Source organism: Fusarium poae, chromosome 2, assembly GCF_019609905.1.
Source record: "Fusarium poae strain DAOMC 252244 chromosome 2, whole genome shotgun sequence".
In the NCBI taxonomy this organism is placed as follows: domain Eukaryota; kingdom Fungi; phylum Ascomycota; class Sordariomycetes; order Hypocreales; family Nectriaceae; genus Fusarium; species Fusarium poae.
Genome location: NC_058400.1, coordinates 2,982,598 through 3,003,515, shown reverse-complemented (window position 1 = coordinate 3,003,515; position 20,918 = coordinate 2,982,598). Strand labels below are relative to the sequence as shown.

General features: G+C 49.3%; 7 protein-coding genes across 7 annotated transcripts; 3 read left to right on the top strand and 4 right to left on the bottom strand.

Annotated features, from left to right (window-relative positions):
- Positions 1 to 365: 365 nt before the first annotated feature.
- FPOAC1_004893 (uncharacterized protein) lies at positions 366 to 2,365 on the top strand (the record flags this gene model as incomplete). The annotated part of the gene is made up of 2 exons (XM_044849430.1): positions 366 to 985; positions 1,042 to 2,365. 2 exons carry the CDS (start codon positions 366 to 368, stop codon positions 2,363 to 2,365), a joined length of 1,944 nt encoding a protein of 647 aa, XP_044708140.1.
- A 457-nt stretch (positions 2,366 to 2,822) lies between these two features.
- CLA4 (Protein kinase) lies at positions 2,823 to 4,759 on the top strand (the record flags this gene model as incomplete). The annotated part of the gene is made up of 3 exons (XM_044849429.1): positions 2,823 to 3,394; positions 3,447 to 4,696; positions 4,749 to 4,759. The coding sequence occupies 3 exons, from the start codon at positions 2,823 to 2,825 to the stop codon at positions 4,757 to 4,759; spliced, it is 1,833 nt and encodes a 610-aa protein (XP_044708139.1).
- Positions 4,760 to 5,264: 505 nt separating this feature from the next.
- Positions 5,265 to 6,754, bottom strand: FPOAC1_004891 (uncharacterized protein; the record flags this gene model as incomplete). The annotated part of the gene is made up of 2 exons (XM_044849428.1): positions 5,265 to 6,339; positions 6,396 to 6,754. The coding sequence occupies 2 exons, from the start codon at positions 6,752 to 6,754 to the stop codon at positions 5,265 to 5,267; spliced, it is 1,434 nt and encodes a 477-aa protein (XP_044708138.1).
- Positions 6,755 to 7,214: 460 nt separating this feature from the next.
- FPOAC1_004890 (uncharacterized protein) lies at positions 7,215 to 9,950 on the top strand (the record flags this gene model as incomplete). Its single annotated transcript, XM_044849427.1, has 3 exons — positions 7,215 to 7,661; positions 7,713 to 9,704; positions 9,768 to 9,950. The coding sequence occupies 3 exons, from the start codon at positions 7,215 to 7,217 to the stop codon at positions 9,948 to 9,950; spliced, it is 2,622 nt and encodes an 873-aa protein (XP_044708137.1).
- An 822-nt stretch (positions 9,951 to 10,772) lies between these two features.
- FPOAC1_004889 (uncharacterized protein) lies at positions 10,773 to 13,329 on the bottom strand (the record flags this gene model as incomplete). Its single annotated transcript, XM_044849426.1, has 5 exons — positions 10,773 to 10,933; positions 10,987 to 11,506; positions 11,552 to 11,994; positions 12,049 to 12,345; positions 13,323 to 13,329. The coding sequence occupies 5 exons, from the start codon at positions 13,327 to 13,329 to the stop codon at positions 10,773 to 10,775; spliced, it is 1,428 nt and encodes a 475-aa protein (XP_044708136.1).
- Positions 13,330 to 15,297: 1,968 nt separating this feature from the next.
- Positions 15,298 to 18,070, bottom strand: FPOAC1_004888 (uncharacterized protein; the record flags this gene model as incomplete). Its single annotated transcript, XM_044849425.1, has 5 exons — positions 15,298 to 15,314; positions 15,372 to 15,796; positions 15,850 to 16,237; positions 16,291 to 16,435; positions 16,484 to 18,070. 5 exons carry the CDS (start codon positions 18,068 to 18,070, stop codon positions 15,298 to 15,300), a joined length of 2,562 nt encoding a protein of 853 aa, XP_044708135.1.
- A 1,790-nt stretch (positions 18,071 to 19,860) lies between these two features.
- Positions 19,861 to 20,693, bottom strand: FPOAC1_004887 (uncharacterized protein; the record flags this gene model as incomplete). The annotated part of the gene is made up of 2 exons (XM_044849424.1): positions 19,861 to 20,516; positions 20,567 to 20,693. 2 exons carry the CDS (start codon positions 20,691 to 20,693, stop codon positions 19,861 to 19,863), a joined length of 783 nt encoding a protein of 260 aa, XP_044708134.1.
- Between the last annotated feature and the right edge of the window lie 225 nt (positions 20,694 to 20,918).

The window sequence follows — 20,918 nt, the reverse complement described above, 5'->3', positions numbered from 1 at the left end:
ACTTCGACTTCGCTCTCTTGTTATCTATCCCGAAAACTCACATCTCGATCATTTCCTTCTCAATTTCATCTCAACTTCGTCCATGCCCAGATTTACCTAAACGTCTATTGACCTGTCCTTCCGCCCGGAGGTTTCGGCCCCAATACGCTCGTTCTTTTTTCTCTTCAACCTTCGCTCGCTCCTTATGATTAACGTCTGTACAGCTCCCCATCTGGAGCCGTAGTCGTCGACCTTTTTTCCCACTCTTATAGTTATCGAGACCTCCGTATTCCCATCTCGGCCCTCGCTCTCACAGCAAAAAAACAAACAAAAAACACTCGCGTTACCCTAATTTTCCTTGAAATTGATCCTTCACATCGTTCAAAATGCCCGATTCGACGCCCCAAACTGCCGATTCAGGAACCCCCAAAGCTGGCGCCCCTAAAGACAAAAATTGCCCCTTTTGCGGGCAGGCTTTTACCTCCTCTTCCCTAGGTCGCCATCTCGATCTGTACATTAAAGAGAAGAACCCAAAACCACCGGATGGTGTTCACGATGTCGATGCTATCAAGAAGCTCCGTGGTGGTATCACAAGGCGACAGGCGCGAGGCTCGTTAGGAGGGAGACGGGAAACCTCAACTCCTGTAGGAACACCCAGAGCACCGGTAATGAAGGAAGCATCTCTCCCTGAAAACGAGGACTTCCAGTCACCAGTCATTTCCAAGAGCAGCCAGCTCGTCGTTGATCAGACTATGAAATATGCGCCTCCTTTCCAACCGACATGGGAGGCCACTGGCGTCATGAACGATATCCCCAAAAGAGGCAGTTGGGAAGGCGACGCCGCACCCGAGCCACCAAAACGCCCCGGTATGCCACGGACTGTTAGCAAGCAAGCCATCCAGAAGGCCCAATTTGACGTCAAACAAAAAGTTTCCGATGCCATGGATACAGCACGTGCTGCGGAGTTAGCATTGCGGGAGCTTCTTAGCTCTTGGAGGGCAGCCAAGTATGTGCATTGACTTTTGTAACTACTTCGGTCATGAAATGCTAACTTTGTGCCAGGGTACAACTTGACAACAACTCGATGCCGTTCGACTTCGACCCTCTGTCTCTCGACTTTCCCGCATTGACCCTCCAATGCTTACAACCTCCTCCGACCCTCTTCTCGTCAACACAGCATCCTACGTCGACATCATGGTCTGTCCAGTCGCCAGGACAGCGCGAATTCGAGGCTCTACAGACTTGGTTCGCGGGGCAATTTAAGGCTTGGAAAGTAACTTGCGCTGCTGCTACCACTGCTGTGATGGATGAGTTCAAGTATCCTCCCACAGCGAACAGTTTCCGAAACCCTCGAGAGTCCGTTCGGAAGGCCGAGAAGGCGGCAGAACAACTGGAGGGGCAAGTGGATGAGCATCTTCAATCTGCATACGCAGTGTGGGGAACTTTGCCAATTCAGCGACAGCAAGAGCTTTGGATCCTTGAGTTGGCTCGAGGTGTGGGAAGAAAGCACAAGGAGGCCGAGAAGATGAAGGAACAGCAGCACAGACTTAAACAAGAGAATGCCAATCTCAAGTCCCAGATTGAACAACTGAACAAGCTTCAGCAACCGAAAGAGTTTAGGCTTGCGCCACCCATCACAATCCCAATGGAACGAGAACTTCTTGCTCTTTCTTACGAACAGGCCGTGAAGGGTGGGAGGGCTGTTGGTTTCTCCCTTGAGGATAGCCAAGTTGATCTTTCAACCCTTGTCTCGAGGTCTATCGAGCGCTGGAAGAGTGTCATCGCTTCGTCGAGAGCCAATGCCAATGGAATGAATGCCCAAAGATCCTTGGACCAATCCAGTCAAGCTTCTAGCACAGCTGTCAACGGCACTCAATCAACACCACAAATTCAGACACCATCCCAGCCACAATTCCAAGCACAACAACAACAACAACAGCAGCAGCAGCAGCAGCGGCCTCAACTTACTAAGCGACTTTCGACCACTAGTGTTAACGGCGCAACCAGCGAGCATGCCACTGCTTCAACCGCTACAACCGACCCATCTTCTACTGCCGAGAATAGCGATCAAGATGCCGACGCAGAAATGGAAGACGACGATAGCTTTGCCATGGTCAACCCTTCTCCGATTAAACCACAACAACCTATTCAGCAACAGGCATCCCTGGAAGTGCCACGTACACGTCCTGTGCAACAACAGCAGCAACAACGCAATGCACAGTTCATGATGCCCAACGGTGCAGGAAGTCCTATCAACCGTGCAGCAATCAATTTGAGCCGCTCTATGCCCAATATGAATATGGCGATGCAAAATGGAGGCATGCACGGAGGGGATATAGCCATGGCAATGCAGGGAGTTCGTGGGGATGCCATGTATCTGGAATAGCACCGTCATTTCCACTATGTGTTTCATAGTATAATCAATACCTGATATAAGTAGGTAGGCTATCACCAAAAGCAACCCGTAATGATGAAAGACTTTGAGAAAGCTAAATGTGCTTTTGCCCGCAATGCAAAAATATGACCAATATTGATGAACTACATACCTGTGTTCGCCATGGCCCTTTGCTGCAATCGGCATATCTTAGTACTTAGGTGTTAATGAATATATCTACCAATTGATACACATGTGGCTGACGAACAAGTAAATGCCTGAGTGAAAATTTACCCCGCGATTGTGGCGCCCACCATTTCTTCTGCCCCTCATGCCCTGACTGTTCCACTGACTCACAACATCACAGCTTGACTCATTTTGCCGGCAGAAGAGATTTAAATCAGGTGTCGACGCCTGATCTGGGGAACCTGCCATATCAATTCAACATCCGTGAAAACGAGACGCAACTATGGCTGACGCTGCTGCCCCTCCGACCGAGCAGGTTGCCAACCTGCACCTCGACGAGGTAACTGGTGAGAAGGTCTCCAAGACCGAGTTGAAGAAGCGCCAGAAGGCCCGCCAGAAGGAGGAGGAAAAGAAGAAGAAGGCTGCCGAGCGTGGTCCTGCTCCTGCTCCCAAGAAGGCTGCCGGTGGTGCTGAGGCTGCTGAGAAGGACCTCACCCCCAACCAGTACTTCGAGATCCGATCCAGGAACATCAACAAACTCCGCGAGACCAAGAGCCCCAACCCCTACCCCCACAAGTTCAATGTTACATACGACCTGCGAAAGTTCGTCGAGGAGTTTGGTCACCTCAAGTCTGGCGAGCACGCCAAGGACAAGATCATTCAAATTGGTGCCCGTGTCCACGGAAAGCGAGCATCTGGCGCCAAGCTCCTCTTCTACGATGTCCGAACTGAGGGCGTCAAGGTCCAGATCATGTGCCAGGCTCAAGAGGTTCGCGAGGGAGCTCCTTCTTTCGAGGATCAGCATGAACACCTCCGCCGCGGTGATATCATCGGTATTGTCGGGTACCCTGGTCGGTAGGTTGACAAACTATCAATTGAAGAAAGCTCAGAACTGACATCATCTCAGAACTGCCCCTAAGACCAAGATTGAGAAGGGTGAGGAGGGCGAGCTGTCCATCTTCGCCACTGAGGTTGTTCTCCTGACTCCTTGTCTACATGCTCTTCCCGATGACCACTACGGCTTCAAGGATCTCGAGCAGCGATACCGCAAGCGATACCTAGATCTCATCTGCAACGAGAAGGCCCGTAACGTCTTCATCACTCGATCCAAGATGATCACCTGGATCCGCCGATACTTCGACGAGCGCGACTTCGTCGAGGTTGAGACTCCCATGATGAACCAGATTGCTGGTGGTGCTACTGCCAAGCCCTTCACCACTCACCACAACGAATACGATATGCCAATGTTCATGCGTGTCGCCCCTGAACTCTACCTCAAGATGCTTGTTGTTGGTGGTCTCAACCGCGTGTACGAGATTGGACGTCAGTTCAGAAACGAGGGTGCTGATCTTACTCACAACCCTGAATTCACCACCATTGAATTCTACGAGGCTTATGCCGACGTCAACGATCTGATGAAGACCACCGAGGACATGATCTCCGGTCTTGTCAAGTACCTCACTGGTGGCTACACGACTACTTTCCATACTCAGAGTGGCGAGAAGTATGAGGTCAACTGGGAGGCGCCCTGGCCTCGATATGAGATGATTCCCACTCTTGAGGAGGCTACAGGCGAGAAGTTCCCTTCTGGTGACCAGCTCCACACTCAAGAGACCAACGAGTTCCTCAAGAAGGTCCTCAAGAAGATGAACTTGGAGTGCACACCTCCTCTGACCAACGCCCGCATGATTGACAAGCTGGTTGGCGAGTTCATCGAGGAGAAGTGTGTCAACCCCTCTTTCATCACTGGTCACCCTCAGGTCATGAGCCCTCTCGCCAAGTACCACCGTGAAATCCCCGGTCTGTGTGAGCGATTTGAGGCTTTCGTGTGCAAGAAGGAGATTGCCAATGCTTATACGGAGTTGAACGACCCCTTCGACCAGCGTCTGCGTTTTGAGGAGCAGGCCCGCCAGAAAGACCAGGGTGACGACGAAGCTCAGCTCGTCGATGAGAACTTCTGTACCTCGCTCGAGTACGGCCTACCTCCTACTGGCGGCTGGGGTATGGGTATTGACCGAATGGTCATGTTCCTGACTGACAACTACACCATCCGTGAGGTTCTTACTTTCCCCTTCATGAAGGACGACAAGCTGGAGCAGAAGAAGCAACTAGCCGCTGAGGTGGCTGGCATTGAGCCCGTACCTGAGGAGGGCATTGGTAAGTTTGAGCGTCTTGACTGATCTTAATATGATGACTAATATTGTTATAGCTCACAAGTAAAATTGAGAAATAGTATATGTAAGGGTTCTGTGATGAGGTTGAGAGTATGATTTAACGTTGAGACAATGATACCAGGAGGGACAAAATTTTCATCCTGGAAATAGAACAAAAAAAATGAAATGCCTTTGGCTTGTTAAGAAGTACATCTTGAACTTGATGTTTCCCTTGTGAGGTAGCCCGCTCAAATATTCGGTTAGAAAATCCCAATGGCCATCTTTTGTCTTCCAAGGACATGGTTCATTTCTACTGCGAGTCGGTTTTTGGAACCCCTTTTCTATGTCCACAAAACGGTACAATATGTTGCATTGGCCCGCGGGTTTATTTGGTTTAAAGGTTGGAAATTCATGTGTTGAATGATAAGTATAGTGTTACCACAAACGCCTCAGTAGCCCGAAGCAGCTACCTACCCTTTTCGCAATTCTATTGATGCTGTTGGTATGGTACCATATTGTACAATGATAATTTACATATTCTCTTTCCAGGTCTTATAACGTCATAAAATCATCTATTTAGCAGCAGCCGCCTTCAGTCGCTTCTCAAGAAGACGAAGAGTAGGCTTGGGAATATGCAGCCTGTGAGCCAACACGAGGGCCATAGTCAAGACACCCAAAGCACCAGCTTGGTGAGCTGCTGCAAGGGAGATAGGCACCATGTAGATGAGAGTGCTGATACCGAGAGCGACCTGAAGCGATACCATGTGGAAAAGGCCGTTGGCGCCCTTCTTGATATTGGTGGGGAGGATGGCCTTGACACGCCTGGTGCGAGCGTAGATGAAAAGAGAAAGAATGGAGGTAAACGTAGTCACGGCAAGGATCCGGTGGTTCATCTGGACAGTGCTAGGGTTCTCGAGCATGTTACGCCACCAGAGATCAGAATGGTCTTCCTTTCGCGAATAGAACTTGTCAAACAGCTCCTGTTTGGGGGGGAAGATACCGAGACCCATCTTGGGGAACTCGTTGTAGATCAGTCCAGCGTCGAGGCCAGCAACGAGTCCACCAGACATGGCAGTAGTGAAGGTCAGCGCGGCAAGGGCAAAGACGACACGGCGCATTGTGCGAAGACCAGGCTGGCTCATTTCGCCGATCTGCTTCATAGCTGCCTCAGGGTTCATGAGCCAGCGGCGAGTTCGCAGAACAGTAAGACCAGAGACAAGCATCCAGGAGTAGCAGACGAAGGCGGTGGCAAGATGAGTAGTGAGGCGGTATTGGGAGACACGAGGGTGAGAGCCAGGAGCGAACAGATCATCTTTGAGACCAGACTTGACCATCCACCAGCCGATAATGCCTTGGAAACCAATCAAGGCAGAAATTCCAGCAAGGTTCAAAGCCATCTTGGGAGTAACTTTGCGACGAGCAACGAGGTAGGCGGTAGGAACGACAAAGGTCAGGCCAATGAAACGACCCCAAACACGGTGAAACCATTCCATAAAGTAGATTTTCTTGAACTCTTCGAGATCCATGTGTGGGTTGAGAAGCTTGAACTCGGGCGAAGCGCGGTACTTTTCGAATTCGGAATCCCAATCCTCCCTTGACATGGGAGGAAGCGAACCGGTGACAGGTCTCCATTCAGTGATACTCAGGCTATCATGATGTTAGCTGATTTTCTCAATTGTTGTATGAAAGCATATATAACGTACCCAGACTCAGTCAACCGTGTCAGACCACCAAAAACAACGATACCGAAAACACTAACAGCACTGCCAATAAGCCAGAGGCCGACGCCCCTGGGGTCCGATTCAGGCCATGCCTTCTTGGCAGCCTGAGAAACAGAGGGAGATGCGCGAACAGAAGCCTGCTCAGCGATGGATCCGATTGACTTGCTCACAGCAGCACCTGCGTAGGATCGTGATCGGACAGCGTTAAGAACTCGAGAGGACATGCTCCGGGGAGCAGTTCCAAGACATCGGTTGCAGACGAAGAACTTTGAAGGCCCCGATGCTGTAATCGAGGCCTGAAAGAGTAACCTCCGGAACCCGGGGGCGAAGAAGGACGCCATGATAGAAGCCAATGTTCTCAAGGTGAACAAAGGACAGCAATCTAATGATGGTGAAGTAGTGGCTGAGCTATAGTCTTATAGATCATACGACACAATAAAATAAATAACCATCTGATCCGACGTGACTCGGTATTCGGTACTGGTCGAGGTCCGTTTCAGTGGGAAAGGGCCCAGGACCCCACTACAATCAGCAATTTATCAACGATCATGATAGGCTTATCCCACACGCCATTTTTACATCCATACTATCCACTCCATTACCCGCATATCAAATCCATCTATTCATTCATTGGGTGCCCCGCCAAGGGTCATCTCACCGCCAAACTTTTTTACACGGCAGAAAAGTTGGAAAAAAGTGTTGCATGGTAAAGCTGTAACGACGCCATTCATCACGTCGCAATCCGGTCCTGCAAACCACCACAATTCTCGACATTCTGGACACTGAAACTCGAGAAATACAATGGGTGGACGACAGGCTCACGGAAGGCCCCTTGTGGCAGCACCCAAAGCCAAAGCCGCCAACAAAAAGTCAAAGGCGAGATCACAAAAGAATGCGCTCGATGCGTTCGGTATTGCGCAGGAAAACTTCGCGCCCAAACAAAAGCGAACACCTCGAGCGAGAGGCTTGGATGCCGAAATAGAGCGAAAGCATGGACGAGGCGACGAGGAGGGTGATGAGGACGAAGACGAAGAGGAGCCTCAAAGGAAGAAGGCCAAGAGACCTAGCAGAACTGCCGATGACGATGCCGAATATGGAAGCGACAGCGAGGGAAACGAGTGGCAATTGGGAGGTCTGCAAGAAGACGACGAGGACTCCGAGATTGAGAGTGATGATGCGCTTGGCGACAGTGATGATGGCAAGTTCGATGGCTACACATTCCGTGGAAGCAAGTCTACAAAGCACGAGGTAGGTCTGTTTTATAGAAATTGCCCAGATGCAAGTCTGACATGCGAAAAGGACGACGATTCAGAGGACGATTCCCAAGACGATGAGGGCGAGACCCTCGGCGCAGACGCAATTGACTTGGCAACAGCTCTCGATCAGTTCGAAGAGTCGGACGACGAGCCGCAACAGAAGGACCAATCCGGGTCTTCAGAGTCAGATGATGATGCGTCCGACGAGTCAGAAGAAGACGACGAATCTGGCGATTCTGATGGCGAAGATGTAGACCCAGAAAAGATGCAAGGTCTGATCAAGCAATTTGGAGGCCAAAAAGATGATGGAGACGAGAAGCCAAAGGCAAAGGCCAAGATCAGCCTAAGCGATCTTGGGCTAGCCGGCATCAGCGACGCCAATATTAAGAAATCCATGAAGCTCATGAGCAAGGAAGAGAAGGACAAACGCCCTGGTGTTTCAAAGAAATTGAATGTACCCTTAGCAAGAAGACAACAAGACCAACTCGACCGAAGCGCAGCTTACGAAAAGACCAACGAGACTCTGGACCGATGGAACGACACAGTCAAGCAGAACCGAAGAGCAGAGCATCTGGTGTTCCCTCTGCCCCAGAACTCTACAACTGCGGGTCTTGACACCACTGAGATCCAGCCCCTAAACATCACCAAGCCAAGCAACGAGCTCGAGTCTACCATTATGTCTATTATGGAGCAGAGTGGTCTGACTATGGATAAACCTAAAAAGCCCAAGGAGAAGGATTACGATGAAGAGGGTAACGAACTCACCCGCAGAGAGGCTCTCGCGCGCAAGCGTATAGACCGTGAGGAGGCCGCACGAGAGGCCAAGCGAGCCAAGCGTATCAAGAAGATCAAAAGCAAGGCCTACCACCGAGTGCACCGAAAACAGCGTGAGCGCGAGCGTGAGGGAGAGGAGGACGAGGATATAGACTCCGAGGCAGAGCGTGAGGCGCAAGATCGCCGACGTGCTCTGGAGCGTGTCGGACAGCGACACAAGAACAGCAAATGGGCTAAGCTTGGTAACAAGACGAAGCGAGCTGTGTGGGATGACGAATTCCGTACTGGCCTGACTGAGATGGCTCGCAAGGATGAGGAGCTCCGAAGGAGAAAGGAGGGTCGTGCTGGTGGCTCTGACGAGTCGTCTGACTCCGACAGTGACTCTGACGGTGGTGAAGCATCCTTGCGTCGCGATTTGGCGGCCCTTGAAGAAGAAGACAACGAGCCCCAAAAGGGCTTGATGGGCATGAAGTTCATGCAAAAGGCCGAGGCTGCTAAGAAGGAGGCAGATGCGGCTCTCGTCAACCAGATCCGACGAGAGCTTGATGGTGAGGTATTTGATGGGTCTGGAGACGAGCTGGAAGAGGTTGGTCGACGACAATACGGCGCTGCCGATGGTAAGCCATTCAAGCCGGCTCTCGAAACATCAGCCCGGGTATCCAAGAAGCGCAAATCCGAGGATAAAAGTGACGACGACGACGACGTCGTGATAACCACCAACGGCGCTGCCTATAATCCCGCCGTTCCCAACATTACATCCCTCTCTGAGCCTGCGGCCCCAACAACTACAGGCAAATGGTCCCGTGGCGAGTCGCGAAGTAAAAAGAACAAGAGTCAGTCTACAGGAAATGTTGGCGATCTCGACCTCACATCCCATACCCTCGTCGTCGAGCGTTCAAGCAAGGCCAAATCCAAGCCAAAACCCCGGACTGCCGACGAAGGTTCGGACGCTGAGTCCGATACTGATCTGCATCTACCCATGGCGATTCGCGATCAAGAAATGCTTGAACGTGCCTTCGCCGGCGAGGATGTTGCAGGGGACTTCGAGGCCGAGAAGACGGCTATTGCCGAGGACGAGGATGACAAGATCATTGACAATACACTCCCTGGTTGGGGATCGTGGGTTGGTGATGGCGTGAGCGCAAAGGAGAAGAAGCGACACCAGGGCCGTTTCCTAACAAAGGTGAATGGTATCAAGCAGAAGGACCGCAAGGATGCCAAGCTGGAAAAGGTTATAATCAATGAGAAGCGCATCAAAAAGGTATAAACTACAACCAGCATCCTCGCTCTTCACTGAAAATGGTTGCTTACTAACATCTCACAGAATGACCGCTACCTTGCATCACAGCTTCCTCACCCCTTTGAGTCCCGCCAGCAGTACGAGCGCTCGCTACGTCTACCTGTCGGGCCAGAGTGGCAGACAAAGGAGACCTTCCAGGGCAGCACCAAACCTCGCGTACTCATGAAGCAAGGCATTATTGCACCCATGTCTAAGCCGACCATATAGGCATCCTGTCAAAATGCACACTGGTACATATAATTGGCGTTCGAATCAAAAGCATGGTTTACCAATCTCGGCTTCATACTATTGGTGAAGGTATTTTGTGTACGATATCTGTTCCCTTTTAAGATATTACGTGTTATCAATTGCAAATAGATGATCCTGAGTAACTTATAGTCTATGATACAACTTATCGGGACCTGGAGATCACCAGCTCCCTAGTGATATATTCAACTGTATATGTTCTGACTTGGGCACCTAGCCTGCGCTGTCCAATGTATGAATTGGCTTCATTTGGTTCCTCGAACACATTCATTTTTGAAGACAAGACCTCGAGACAAGATGCAAAGTTTTGGAAACATTGATTCACTACTTAAGCAACCTTTTCGTGCTTTCACCATTCCTCCTCTGACCTTGCAGTCCAAGCATATAAACAAGAAAACTCCAAAAGGCGTATAGGTTCCCAGGTAAGCCTAGCAGGACGAGACAGTATTCCTATTCCTCATTTCTTTTGACACAATGAAAACGCGCGTATGCGACTGAAACTCCTCTTTCCTCTCCGATAGATCCCAAGGCTTGGTGGAGCCTTAAGCTTCCAGAATCGCAGTCCAGTCCAGTGGACGGCATCCCTTTAGTAATACAAATATGAAAAGTTAATCCGATTATTCGATTGCAGTTTGAACGTATCGTAGACGCCACTGGTTTCAGCGGCTTGGCCGGATATCCATCGAGTGGTTTGGCAAAACAAGTCACCGTTTTATAAGGGCGTGTTTAAAAACACAACACTCGATTATTAAAAGTTGGAGACAATTAGTGTGGCTCCAGCACTTAGTTGCCAGGGTCCATAACATCACCCGGGGTGGCGTAGAAAGCCAAGGCAATGATAATGTAGAGACCCATAAGCATAGCACCCTCGAGGTAGTTCGATTTGCCATCCTGGACCGTATAAGTCACAACAAGAACAGAAACGGCAAATGCCACAGTTTGGACTATGCGATTGTTAGCGAACATTCTTGCAAATGCGAAAAGTTGTTAGATTTACAGGTTTCAAAGTGGAGGGTCATCTCGGCCCCAATGATCCAGCCAACAATAACGAGGAAGGGGGTAACCAAAAGAGCAATCTGGATAGATGAACCAATGGCAACGCCCATAGCGAGATCCATCTTGTCACGAACGGCAACGACAACAGCTGTGACGTGCTCCGCAGCGTTTCCAACGATGGGGATCAAGATCAGCCCAATAAACGCACGACTGATTCCCGATGTAGTGACAAGGTCGTCAATACTGTCAACCAGATAGTCGGCGCAGACAGTAACCAAAACGGTAGTGACAACCAAAACAGCGATGGCGGCAACAGGGCCAATAGTGGGCTCCTCCTGTTCGTGCTCACCATCTTCGTCTTCTTGTTGGTTTTCGGCATCGAACAAGTTGCTGTGTGTACGGAGCTGGAACACGAGATAAAGAACGTAAAGCAAAAGAAGAATGATGGCAGTGCCACGAGACAATGTGAGAATGCTCTGGGCCTTTTCCTTGGAGCCACTCTGGTCCAAAACAGCATATAACTACAAATGTTAGTTGTGACTTGGAACAGAATTCTTAAAACATACAGCAGCTGGAATGACAAGCGAGGCCGAAGACAGAGTCATAAGAGAGCAAGTTGTCTGGGCAGTAGCTGAGGAGAAAACCTGTTCAGTTCCGTTGCCAGACGAGCCTCGGTGAATGAGACCGCCAAACAAGAAACACATTCCCATGACGAGAAGAAGATTAGAAAGGATGCTGCCGAGCATCGAGGCCTGGACAAGCTCAATTTCGTTTCGCTGGAGAGCAACAATGCTGACGATCAGTTCGACGGCGTTTCCAAAAGTAGCGTTCAGGAGGCCACCCAGGGTGTCACCAAGCTTCAGGGAGAACTCTTCGGTCGCGAACGACAGGACAGCGGCGAGCGGAATAATAGCAAAGAAGTTGATGGTGAATACGGCAGTGGAACCCCAGCCCATCTTACCAGCGATGATGCCAAGAGGCACCATGACCAGAAGGAAGTTGACATAGTCTATTGTGCTGCGTTAGATGGATATGCGCCTAATGATTGAAGACAGAAACGTACTGCTGAGAAGAGTGACCTTGGCAATATGCCACGAGTAAGCCAGGCTCCTGATGGCAATGTTCTGGTTGTGGATACCGGGGGTATGCTTCGAGTCGAAGAGGAAGGTCATAGTACTCGAGTCTCGGCTGAGGGAGATATGGCCATTGCCATTGCCATTAGCATTTCGACGGCCGATGGTATCGTGAGGAGCCGACGAGGCACCGCCATTGATAAGCGGGCTGGTCTCGTCGGCCGCTGTATGGTTTGCTTGTTTGCTCGACATTGATCGTCTTATTTGAAGGTTAAAGGATGGAAGAGCTGTATGGTGAATCAAAACACCGGCATGGTCAGCGATTGGCTTTTATCAATAATGAGCAAACTGTGTTTAGACTTCAAAAGGCGGAGGGAAACTCTTAACACTAAGCAGTCAAGCTCAATAAGGCAAGAACAACGTTAGCTCAGGAAAGGCTGCATGGTAGGCTGACTGGGCCTGGTCCAGAACTCTTGGCCGCATCTCCATGGGCGATTGCTTTGAGCTTGTTTTAATCTTGACAGGGCAAGGACCCTGCTGCGCCATCTTCAATATGCGTGCAATGATGTGAAGATCATGCCTAAAGCTGGCGCGTGGACAAAGAGTCGCATGCAAAAGGCCAGCGCTGGCTGGAGAAGAGAGGAGGGTGACAAGATAGCAGGCAGTGTTCGAGGTAGATCGATGAAAGGGCAAATTGGCATACATTGAAGTGAATGGACTCGAGTACAGAGCAATGAGAGGGTGCGTCAAATTTTGTCGCGTCGTCAATACACTTAGTCGATTCGATGACCAGGTGCACTCGATATATTGTCTCAAGTAATCAACAACGTTCCCGCGTCCCTTTTTGTTGAAGGAACAGGAACAAGAATGGCACGAGTGGGATTGAGGTTGAAAGAAGGACAAAATAACGATGGCTCAGGTATGGGGCGTAGATTAAGTTAGGTAGGATACGGACAAAATATCGTGAGTGGCGTCTCCAGTCAAGACCCCCGTGAAAGAAGCTAATCTTGCACTTTGTCTCGTTCAGGACGATGTGTGGCACTGGCACTGGCACTCTGTGCTCAATGCAGGGATGGTGACGGTGACGGAGATGGATGGGTCTAGCAAAGAAAGAAGTTGGACCAAGGGTAAAGGCAAATGACGATTTGCTTTCCACAATACCAGGGGTGTTCACTTGATGAGAATGTATACATAGATAGTTGTAATGCTTGGAAGGGAGCAAAGGGAGCAAAGAAGAAAAGCCTATAAGTAGGCAGTCACTCACAAACCATGGCTGGACTTGTTTTTAGCTAAGTCAGATCTAACGAGGCGGGTGTTCAATGGTGCCTGTGTCGGTATTCAGTCAGTCTTTGTCTGTGTTCCCCTGCCACAGCGGATTGGCAATTGCCGACTATCTAGTCGTTAATCTGGAATGGAACAGGAACGAGCGCGACAAGATGGATTGCGATGGGAGGGGGATGGCGATCCAATCCAGATAGAAAAGAGGCAGTGGCGGCGATGGTGACGGTGACGGACTGACTTCACTTGATCCACGCTCAATGGATCTACTATAAAGGAGCGAGCGGATGAAAAAGAAGCGGACGGGCGTTATTCTCAAGCTACACAGCCTTTGTGGGATACTCCAAAAGGCGGTGGTGACGATGCTGATGATTGATTGATATTGACTAGTAGTGATGGTGGTTGCGTTGCGTTGCAGAAACGAAAACCCGCCCGTTGCCCAGGAGGCCTCTTGCCTTGCTTTGGACCTTTCAAGTTGGTTGTACAGCCAGCAGGGAAAAACCAACCTAAGCCCGGTACCCACGGGTTTGACGTAGGACATGGGTGGACTCTCCAGGGATCGACGACCCGACATCAGCCAATCCCATTCATCCGCTGACAGAAAGCTGGTGCACCAAGCTCTAGCTCCCCACTTTCCCTTTTTTTTTTTAGTTCTTAGCCTGAGAGCTCGGAGCTCCTGCCAGGTTATCTTGTCACTGATGTTCATTTATTCGGCGCGTGCCTCCCTGAGCTCCCTGTCCAATTGGGGGAAGCGCCGATTGCGCTTTCCAGGAGAAACAGGGCGGCTTTCGGCTTAGTTTAGCTGGTGGCTGAGCGAAAAGCTTAAAACTTTACTTTGAATCTATGTATCCGTACCACTAGGTTTTCAAATGAATTCGTTTCCATCAATCTACATTTTACTCCAAGATGGAATTGGTAGTATTACCTCACAATTAATAGCAGTCAAATATCACCTGGCCGTTCCGGTGTTGTTTTCTTGTGTTTTCTTGGCGCCGCAATAACCCCTTCTATCCCTTATTTGTGGGCAGATGTCCAAGGCTAGTCCCAGCTCTAGTTCTATTAAACGTCATGGTCATGAACGGAGTAAGAAAGCATCAGCATATTACTAAATGAACTCCGCCGTCCCTTTTCTATCCAGTAGTTTCTTTCTTTTTGCTTGCGCAACCGTCGGATCTTATCCTAGGTATTAACGGCGCAGTCAGGGGGTCCAATATGTACGTATTTAAGCTCGTCCGTCCGACGTTGCCGAGCTGCTGGGATCAACGCTTTGGCTGTTACAACGGAACAGCACATCGATTCAAGACACGGTCTTGTACTCTACTAGGCTCGTAATACAAAGCATATCGCGCTAGCTCTCACTCACCTGCATCTGAAACTTTGTTGCTTGTTATTTGAAACAAAGAGTAATTGTGCCAAACATGAAGAAACCTTCGATTTTGAGGTCGCGTTCGAAACATGCACAGACTATGACTGCCCCCCATATTCAATTATATCCGTAACAACTTGTCAGTTTGTCACCCTTCTCACCTCTTTGGGTCAGCAATCTGCTTGGCACTTATCTCAATCCTCCCCCGCCTTGGCACGCATCTTTCAGGGTGCTGTAGCTGCGCCCCAATCAAACTCACCTTACGTGTCATCATCAACACGTGCTGTGTACTGTGGTTAGATTGCATCCAGATTTCAACAATTTGATAAATTGAAAATAATGTTATTAAAAGTAACGAATGAAATAACGGGTTACCCTATCTATAGTCCAGTAAATACCTACCGGCTATTAGTAGTCTCGGCCAGGTCAGAAACCTCTAATTCTCTGTCTTCTCCATCTCATACGCTTGGAACATCCTTTCTTCTTCTTCTAAATGTACAAAGAAATCTTCCTGTCGGTGCCGTCTTGTCTATGCTTAATTGTTATACAAAGTGCTCCTACTCATCCTGGCGCCAGTGTCGATTCGTCATATGCATTATATGCCACCCAACGCTGTTGCAACTGTCAGTTATCGTTGTCCTCACGTTCTATCAATATTGCAAAACTCACCTGCGGCATATGCCATATACCACGTCCTTGAAGCCCCGCCATCGATCCAGACAGGATCAAATTTGGACTGGGTAAAGAAGGACCATGCAGTCTTGGGCTGGATGGTTGCGTAGTTACCATAGATGATGCCCTTCCACAGGTTGTTAAACTTGTCGACACGTCCCTTATTAAAGTAAGTGTCCCACTCCTGTTGGACGAATGTTCCGGTTCGAGCAAGGTTGGAGTATGGGAGAATGGGTATCATGTGAATGCCCTGAACCGCCTCGATATCTGCACTGAACCAAGTCGTATGGTGCACCTTGTTCTCAAACAGGATACCCGCCACCTTGTTGCCGATGAAGTTCTTGGGCTGAACGGTGTTGGTCGTAGTGTAGTAGTAGTAGGCCTGCATAGCTCGTGACATGACTGCAAGCTGGAGGTTGGCTCTGTACTTGTGGTCAGTTTCACTCCTTAGACTGCGTTACTTGACCAAACTCACCTCGCGACCATGTTAGTGTCCTTAATCACGGTGCCCCACATCTTCATAGCATAAACAGACATCATGTCTTCGGAGCTTGACTCTTGGTCCTTACCATCCCACATGGCGGTCAGACCGTGAGCCCAGCTATGTCCGTGGTACCAATCAAAACTTCGCCATTGGGGGAAGTACTTGTCGCTGCTGCTGGGGTTCGCGTAGTCACGGACAAGCGTATTAACGTAGGCCTTGTTAGCAGCAAGCCACTTGCTATCCATGGATCCGATATAGGCGGCCGTGAGGACATGGTAGCCGAAGTGGAAGTGGTGATCGTTGTAGTAAGTGTTGCCAAAGTCCGATCCAGCTGATCCAGACTCGTAGGATGCAGTGGACACAATTCCACCCCAGACAGCTAATTGATCCAGTTAGCCAGGAGGAAAACAGTTCCCACGATAGTAAACTCACATTCATAAACAAGCGGGTAATTTTGTTTGTTTGAACCGAATCGGGCAAATGCAGTCTTGAGCTTTTCCAAACCGGCCTGTGCTAATGCCTTGTCGCCCAGCATGTTGTTTATGACATAGACGATAGATCCAAACTTGGCTAGGGCCTGTATTACATTAGATTGTAGAAATCGAAAATACGGTAGTGACATTACCTTGCCAGAAAAGTACATCGAATCGGTGTTGGACTGTGCATCCATATCTTGGGAAACCTCGGACTTAGCGATAGGTGCAATGATATTTTTGGCATTAGTAGAAAGACCGCGACTGCCCTTAGCTGGATCCCAGGGAGCAAAGCCCATATTGACAGGTAGTGATGGCTCGATCATAGTCCACGAGTTTCCTCCAACAGCCGTGGCCACACCCTTGGTAAGCGTTTGCATGCTGTATGTCCTTATCTCCTTCGTGGTTGTAGCATCGAACGAGCTGACGTGGTGGGGAAGAGCAAAGATCCAGAGCTTTCCAGTCGAATGGCCAGCCTTGGTCCAGGTGAATTTGTAAGTGCCTTGAGTGCCAACGTTGTTACCGCTGATTGTCATGCCGGTTGCATAGATACCACAACCATTGTCAAGGACTTTCTCCGAGAGACCGACGTTAGGATCCTTGGCAACCTGGATGTGGCCATAGAAGGGCTTCTCTGAAACAGCCAGACCGTTGTTGGTAATCTTGAGGGTAAGAGGGTCACCTTTGGTCCTGTAGGCATAAAGGCGCCATGTAGTTCCATCCTCGAGGATGAAGTTAAACTTGCGCACGTTGGACTTGGGGTCCTTTGTCACCTGAGTCATAGTTCGGAAGTAAACACCGGACTGAATCCAAGGCGTGCCACCGCTGAAGTAGGCAGTTGTGAAAACGCTGCCTTGGTAGAGGGGAAAGGTGATTGTTGCGGCCGACTTGCTGTCTTTTTTGAGATATGCCTTGGCAAAGTGTGGGCTGATGGAGTCCATGGTCAGAACAGTGTTCTTACCAAGTTCCTTAGCCGAGATGATCATGGACTGAATGCCAACCGGGTTGGTGTAAAACTCAACGGCGCCATTAGCTTTGACATCGCCATATGCACGTTTGTCTGCATCGATGTGCGAGATGGACATGCCCCAGCTTGCTGCTGGACCTGTACCCTTGGCCCATGTGAGAGAGTAAGGATAGGTGTAAACAGGAGTGTTCTGGTCCTCGAGGTAGAAGTTGGAGTAGAACTTGTTGGTTCCGATAGGGGAGTTCTGATTAACGGCTTTCTTGGAAACTGGATGATTGTCCTTCCTTGCGAACATAGGCAGAGGAGCACTCGTGTCAATAGGACTCGCAAAGATATCAGCAGCAGCAGCCATCTTGGATAGGCCAGAAGGCTCCGCGTTCTTGGTAGTGGTTTTGACGGGCTTGAGAAGGCTTGTTGGGCTGGGGATCGAAGTACTCAAGACGGCTGGCTTTGTGAAGAAAGGGTTGTAAAGATCCGTAACAATGAAACCCTCTGTATGAGGCTCGACGTCTGAGAGAGATGGTAGAACCTGAGCGGTTGCAGTAGTGCCGACCTTGCTGGTGCTGACCTTGACAGTCTCGGTAACTGGGATAATATCCTCCTTGGCGTAAGTTGTCAGATACTCGAATGCAGACGTTTGGATGTCTCCTATAGACTCGCCGTTAGACTCGTCCCGGGAATTGGGAGAATCCTGTTCGACTTGTGGGAGGGCTGAAACTTGTCCCTGAGTTAGCCAAAGGAGCCACAAAGGCAAAATGTTGTGGGATTTCATGATGGGTAAATATCAGGTTTGAATATGCTTTGAACAAGTTGACCACAACCTTGACAAGACAGAATAGGGCTGAACGAAGCTGGAGATAGATTCAAGGGACAAGGGGGCATCATGGCTCTTCTAATATAGTCGGCCCCGGGCCTGCTCCTCGACTCCCTAGAAGCCATTGAGGACGGAAAACCACTAGTCGAGTGGCGCCGCGACTGACGAGACTAGTAGACACTTGCATCGGAGAATGAAATGAAGTGGACGTGTCTCGGAGGCACAGAATACAGAGCAACATAGATGAATGTGGCTTACCTAGAGACTAGACCAAGGCTAGAATCGATGGCCAAGCGAAATGTTGCACTAGGGATAGGTCGGACCACTGAGGAGCTGATAAGGTGATGCAGGTTATGGTAGCAATTCAAGAAATTGGATTCTTTAGGATGGCGTTTCGATAAAATACTGGTTTGTTTGATTGATAGGAATTCAGATTGCGTCGATTTGAGGTTGAGAGAAAGGTTGGAAACGTTTCCATTTTTATCTTCTATGTCAGGGTCCATCACTAGAGGAGAGTAATTTTGACCATGTGTTCTAGAGGCCTTGCTCTTTCCTCGAGCTTTTGGTTTTGAGTATGATCGAAGATGAGGAAAGAGCATCGTGAACAGACAATACAGGGTCTCTTTTGCGCATTCCAATCAAGTGCTAGCTGCGCATGTTCCTCGTGAGAAACAGGCCCTGGTGATGGATTCAATCAATGTGACTTGAAAATCTCAAAGGGGAAGTCCCTTTAATGCTCGTCTGTGGCGTCCGCGTGTGCCTGCAGTAGTAAGCGCCAAACTATTCCCTACCGGGCGCCGCTTCCAGTAAGCTAATGTTAGCTTTAGGAACTATCGATTCGCGATCATTTAGCATCAGGCAGCACAAAGGGGTTTTCTCGCTTGAACTCTTGTCACATCTTATAACGACGAACTGGACTACCTCAGTTGTCTAATACACGTTTTGCAAATTTGCTTATACTTTTTCAGCTTGTGAGCTTTGAAAGCTGTAACTGGACGAGTCCCACGCAGCTCCGTCTTTAACCTCCTTGGCTTGCGTTCCCGAATTAACCAAGTCAGCCTTCAACGTTTGTGGTTCCTATATCATCAGGTTGTTTATTGCTTTGGTGCGCACAGTAATCTCCACCTAGGAAATCTTTTTGTCCCAAATATTGCTTCTTCTCAGCACAAGTGACTATTGGTCTCAGAATAGCGACGGCTGATAAATCCAGGTCATTCTTTTGTTACGTTACTTCACTGTCTTTCATGTTTCTCTCCCAGCCTCTCTGAGGAGTTGATGAGGATGATAATGACGATGCAACATACATGAAAGAGGCAGTTCGGTTTGGCTGAGACAGTCACTTGACTCAGAACGCCATATGCCAAAAAGGCGTTGAGACAGCACTTGATTCAAAGTAACATTTATTACCCAGACACCGGGATCTGGGTTATCAAAAAGGAAAAAGAAAGAAAGCTTGTTAGAAACTGAGACACAACCAGTCCAGTGACCAACACGCTTCGTGATGTCTCATGGATTCCGACGGGATGGAAATCATTTTATCACGCGAGAATAATCATATTGATTGCGAAATCGCATTCCAGACCATAACAGCCTCTACTTGGCCATACCAATTATTACTTGGCGACCATGGTTGTATTGTAGTCTAGCATTTTTAGTATGGCTGTCTAGACCTTCAGCTGCCCATCAGCACCCGCTAAAAACTCCTAACTCCAGTTAATCAATCAACAGCTGATACTAGGATCTTCAGCTCACAACCCCAGCGCATTGTATTTGCCCCTTCCGCCTTTCTCAAGAATCTGCCGAAGATCCAGACGTGATTCCTTGCTTGGCTCCCGCTTGATCATCTCTTCACTCTGCTCCACTGACCTTAATACTTGCTTGGTAGGGTGAGACCCGGCCGTGGCCTTCATCCGTTTGCGTCTTATTTCTGCTGCCTCTTCGCTTCGCTCAGCTTCATGTCGACATCTGCGAATTTCGCTTTTTCGTAGGACCCACGGTTTGGCGAGAATCTCGAACTGGAATCTGACCCTCTTTTCCCAGAGCGCAACCTCTTGTTGAGTGCTCCGTACGACAAGCATCTTTTCGATAGTGAGCTGTCGCTCATCTCTAAAACTGGAAAGACCCCCCTTGATGTCGACAACACACCCGACATCAATGGTCGGGAAGGGATCGGTGGGTAGTGGCGGATTTGCGTCTACTTTCTTCGGACCAGTATCTCCTGTTGCAGCCGCGTTGCCATCCACTACCGTAGATATAGGCATCTTCACAGTGCACTCTATACATGCGCCGCTGCTGTCGTCTATAGTATAGACGCGTCTACCCGTGAACTCGTCAATGGCGACGACCAAGCCGACTATGCGTACCCATTTAATTGGTAGATTCCCGTAAAAGTAAAAGTTTTCGCCTTGAAGCCGTTAGTCATCACTATTTGATCAGACATACTAAGTAATTCACCTTCGAAGCCTGTGTGCTGATCAAGGCCGTGGACGTCGGTCACACGGAAAGGGCACCATTGATTCACGGTGGGTGCAAGGTGAAAGCAATATCGAGGATAGATTTGGGGCTTGTATGATTCGCTCATGGCATCATGATAGCAGTTTGCTCTCAAGTAACGACTATGTCAGTCTCTAGCATGTTGTGATGTGCTATTCGTATAAAAAGCTGCGGTACGGCGCGTTGAATATGAAAAGAAGTTAATTAGGTAAGGTGTCTGACGATGCTCAGGTATTCACGGTAGGTACTAAGGTAGCTCAGACAATGGATGCCCCACCAAGTATGTTTAGGGTAGGAAGGACTTGATCACGAT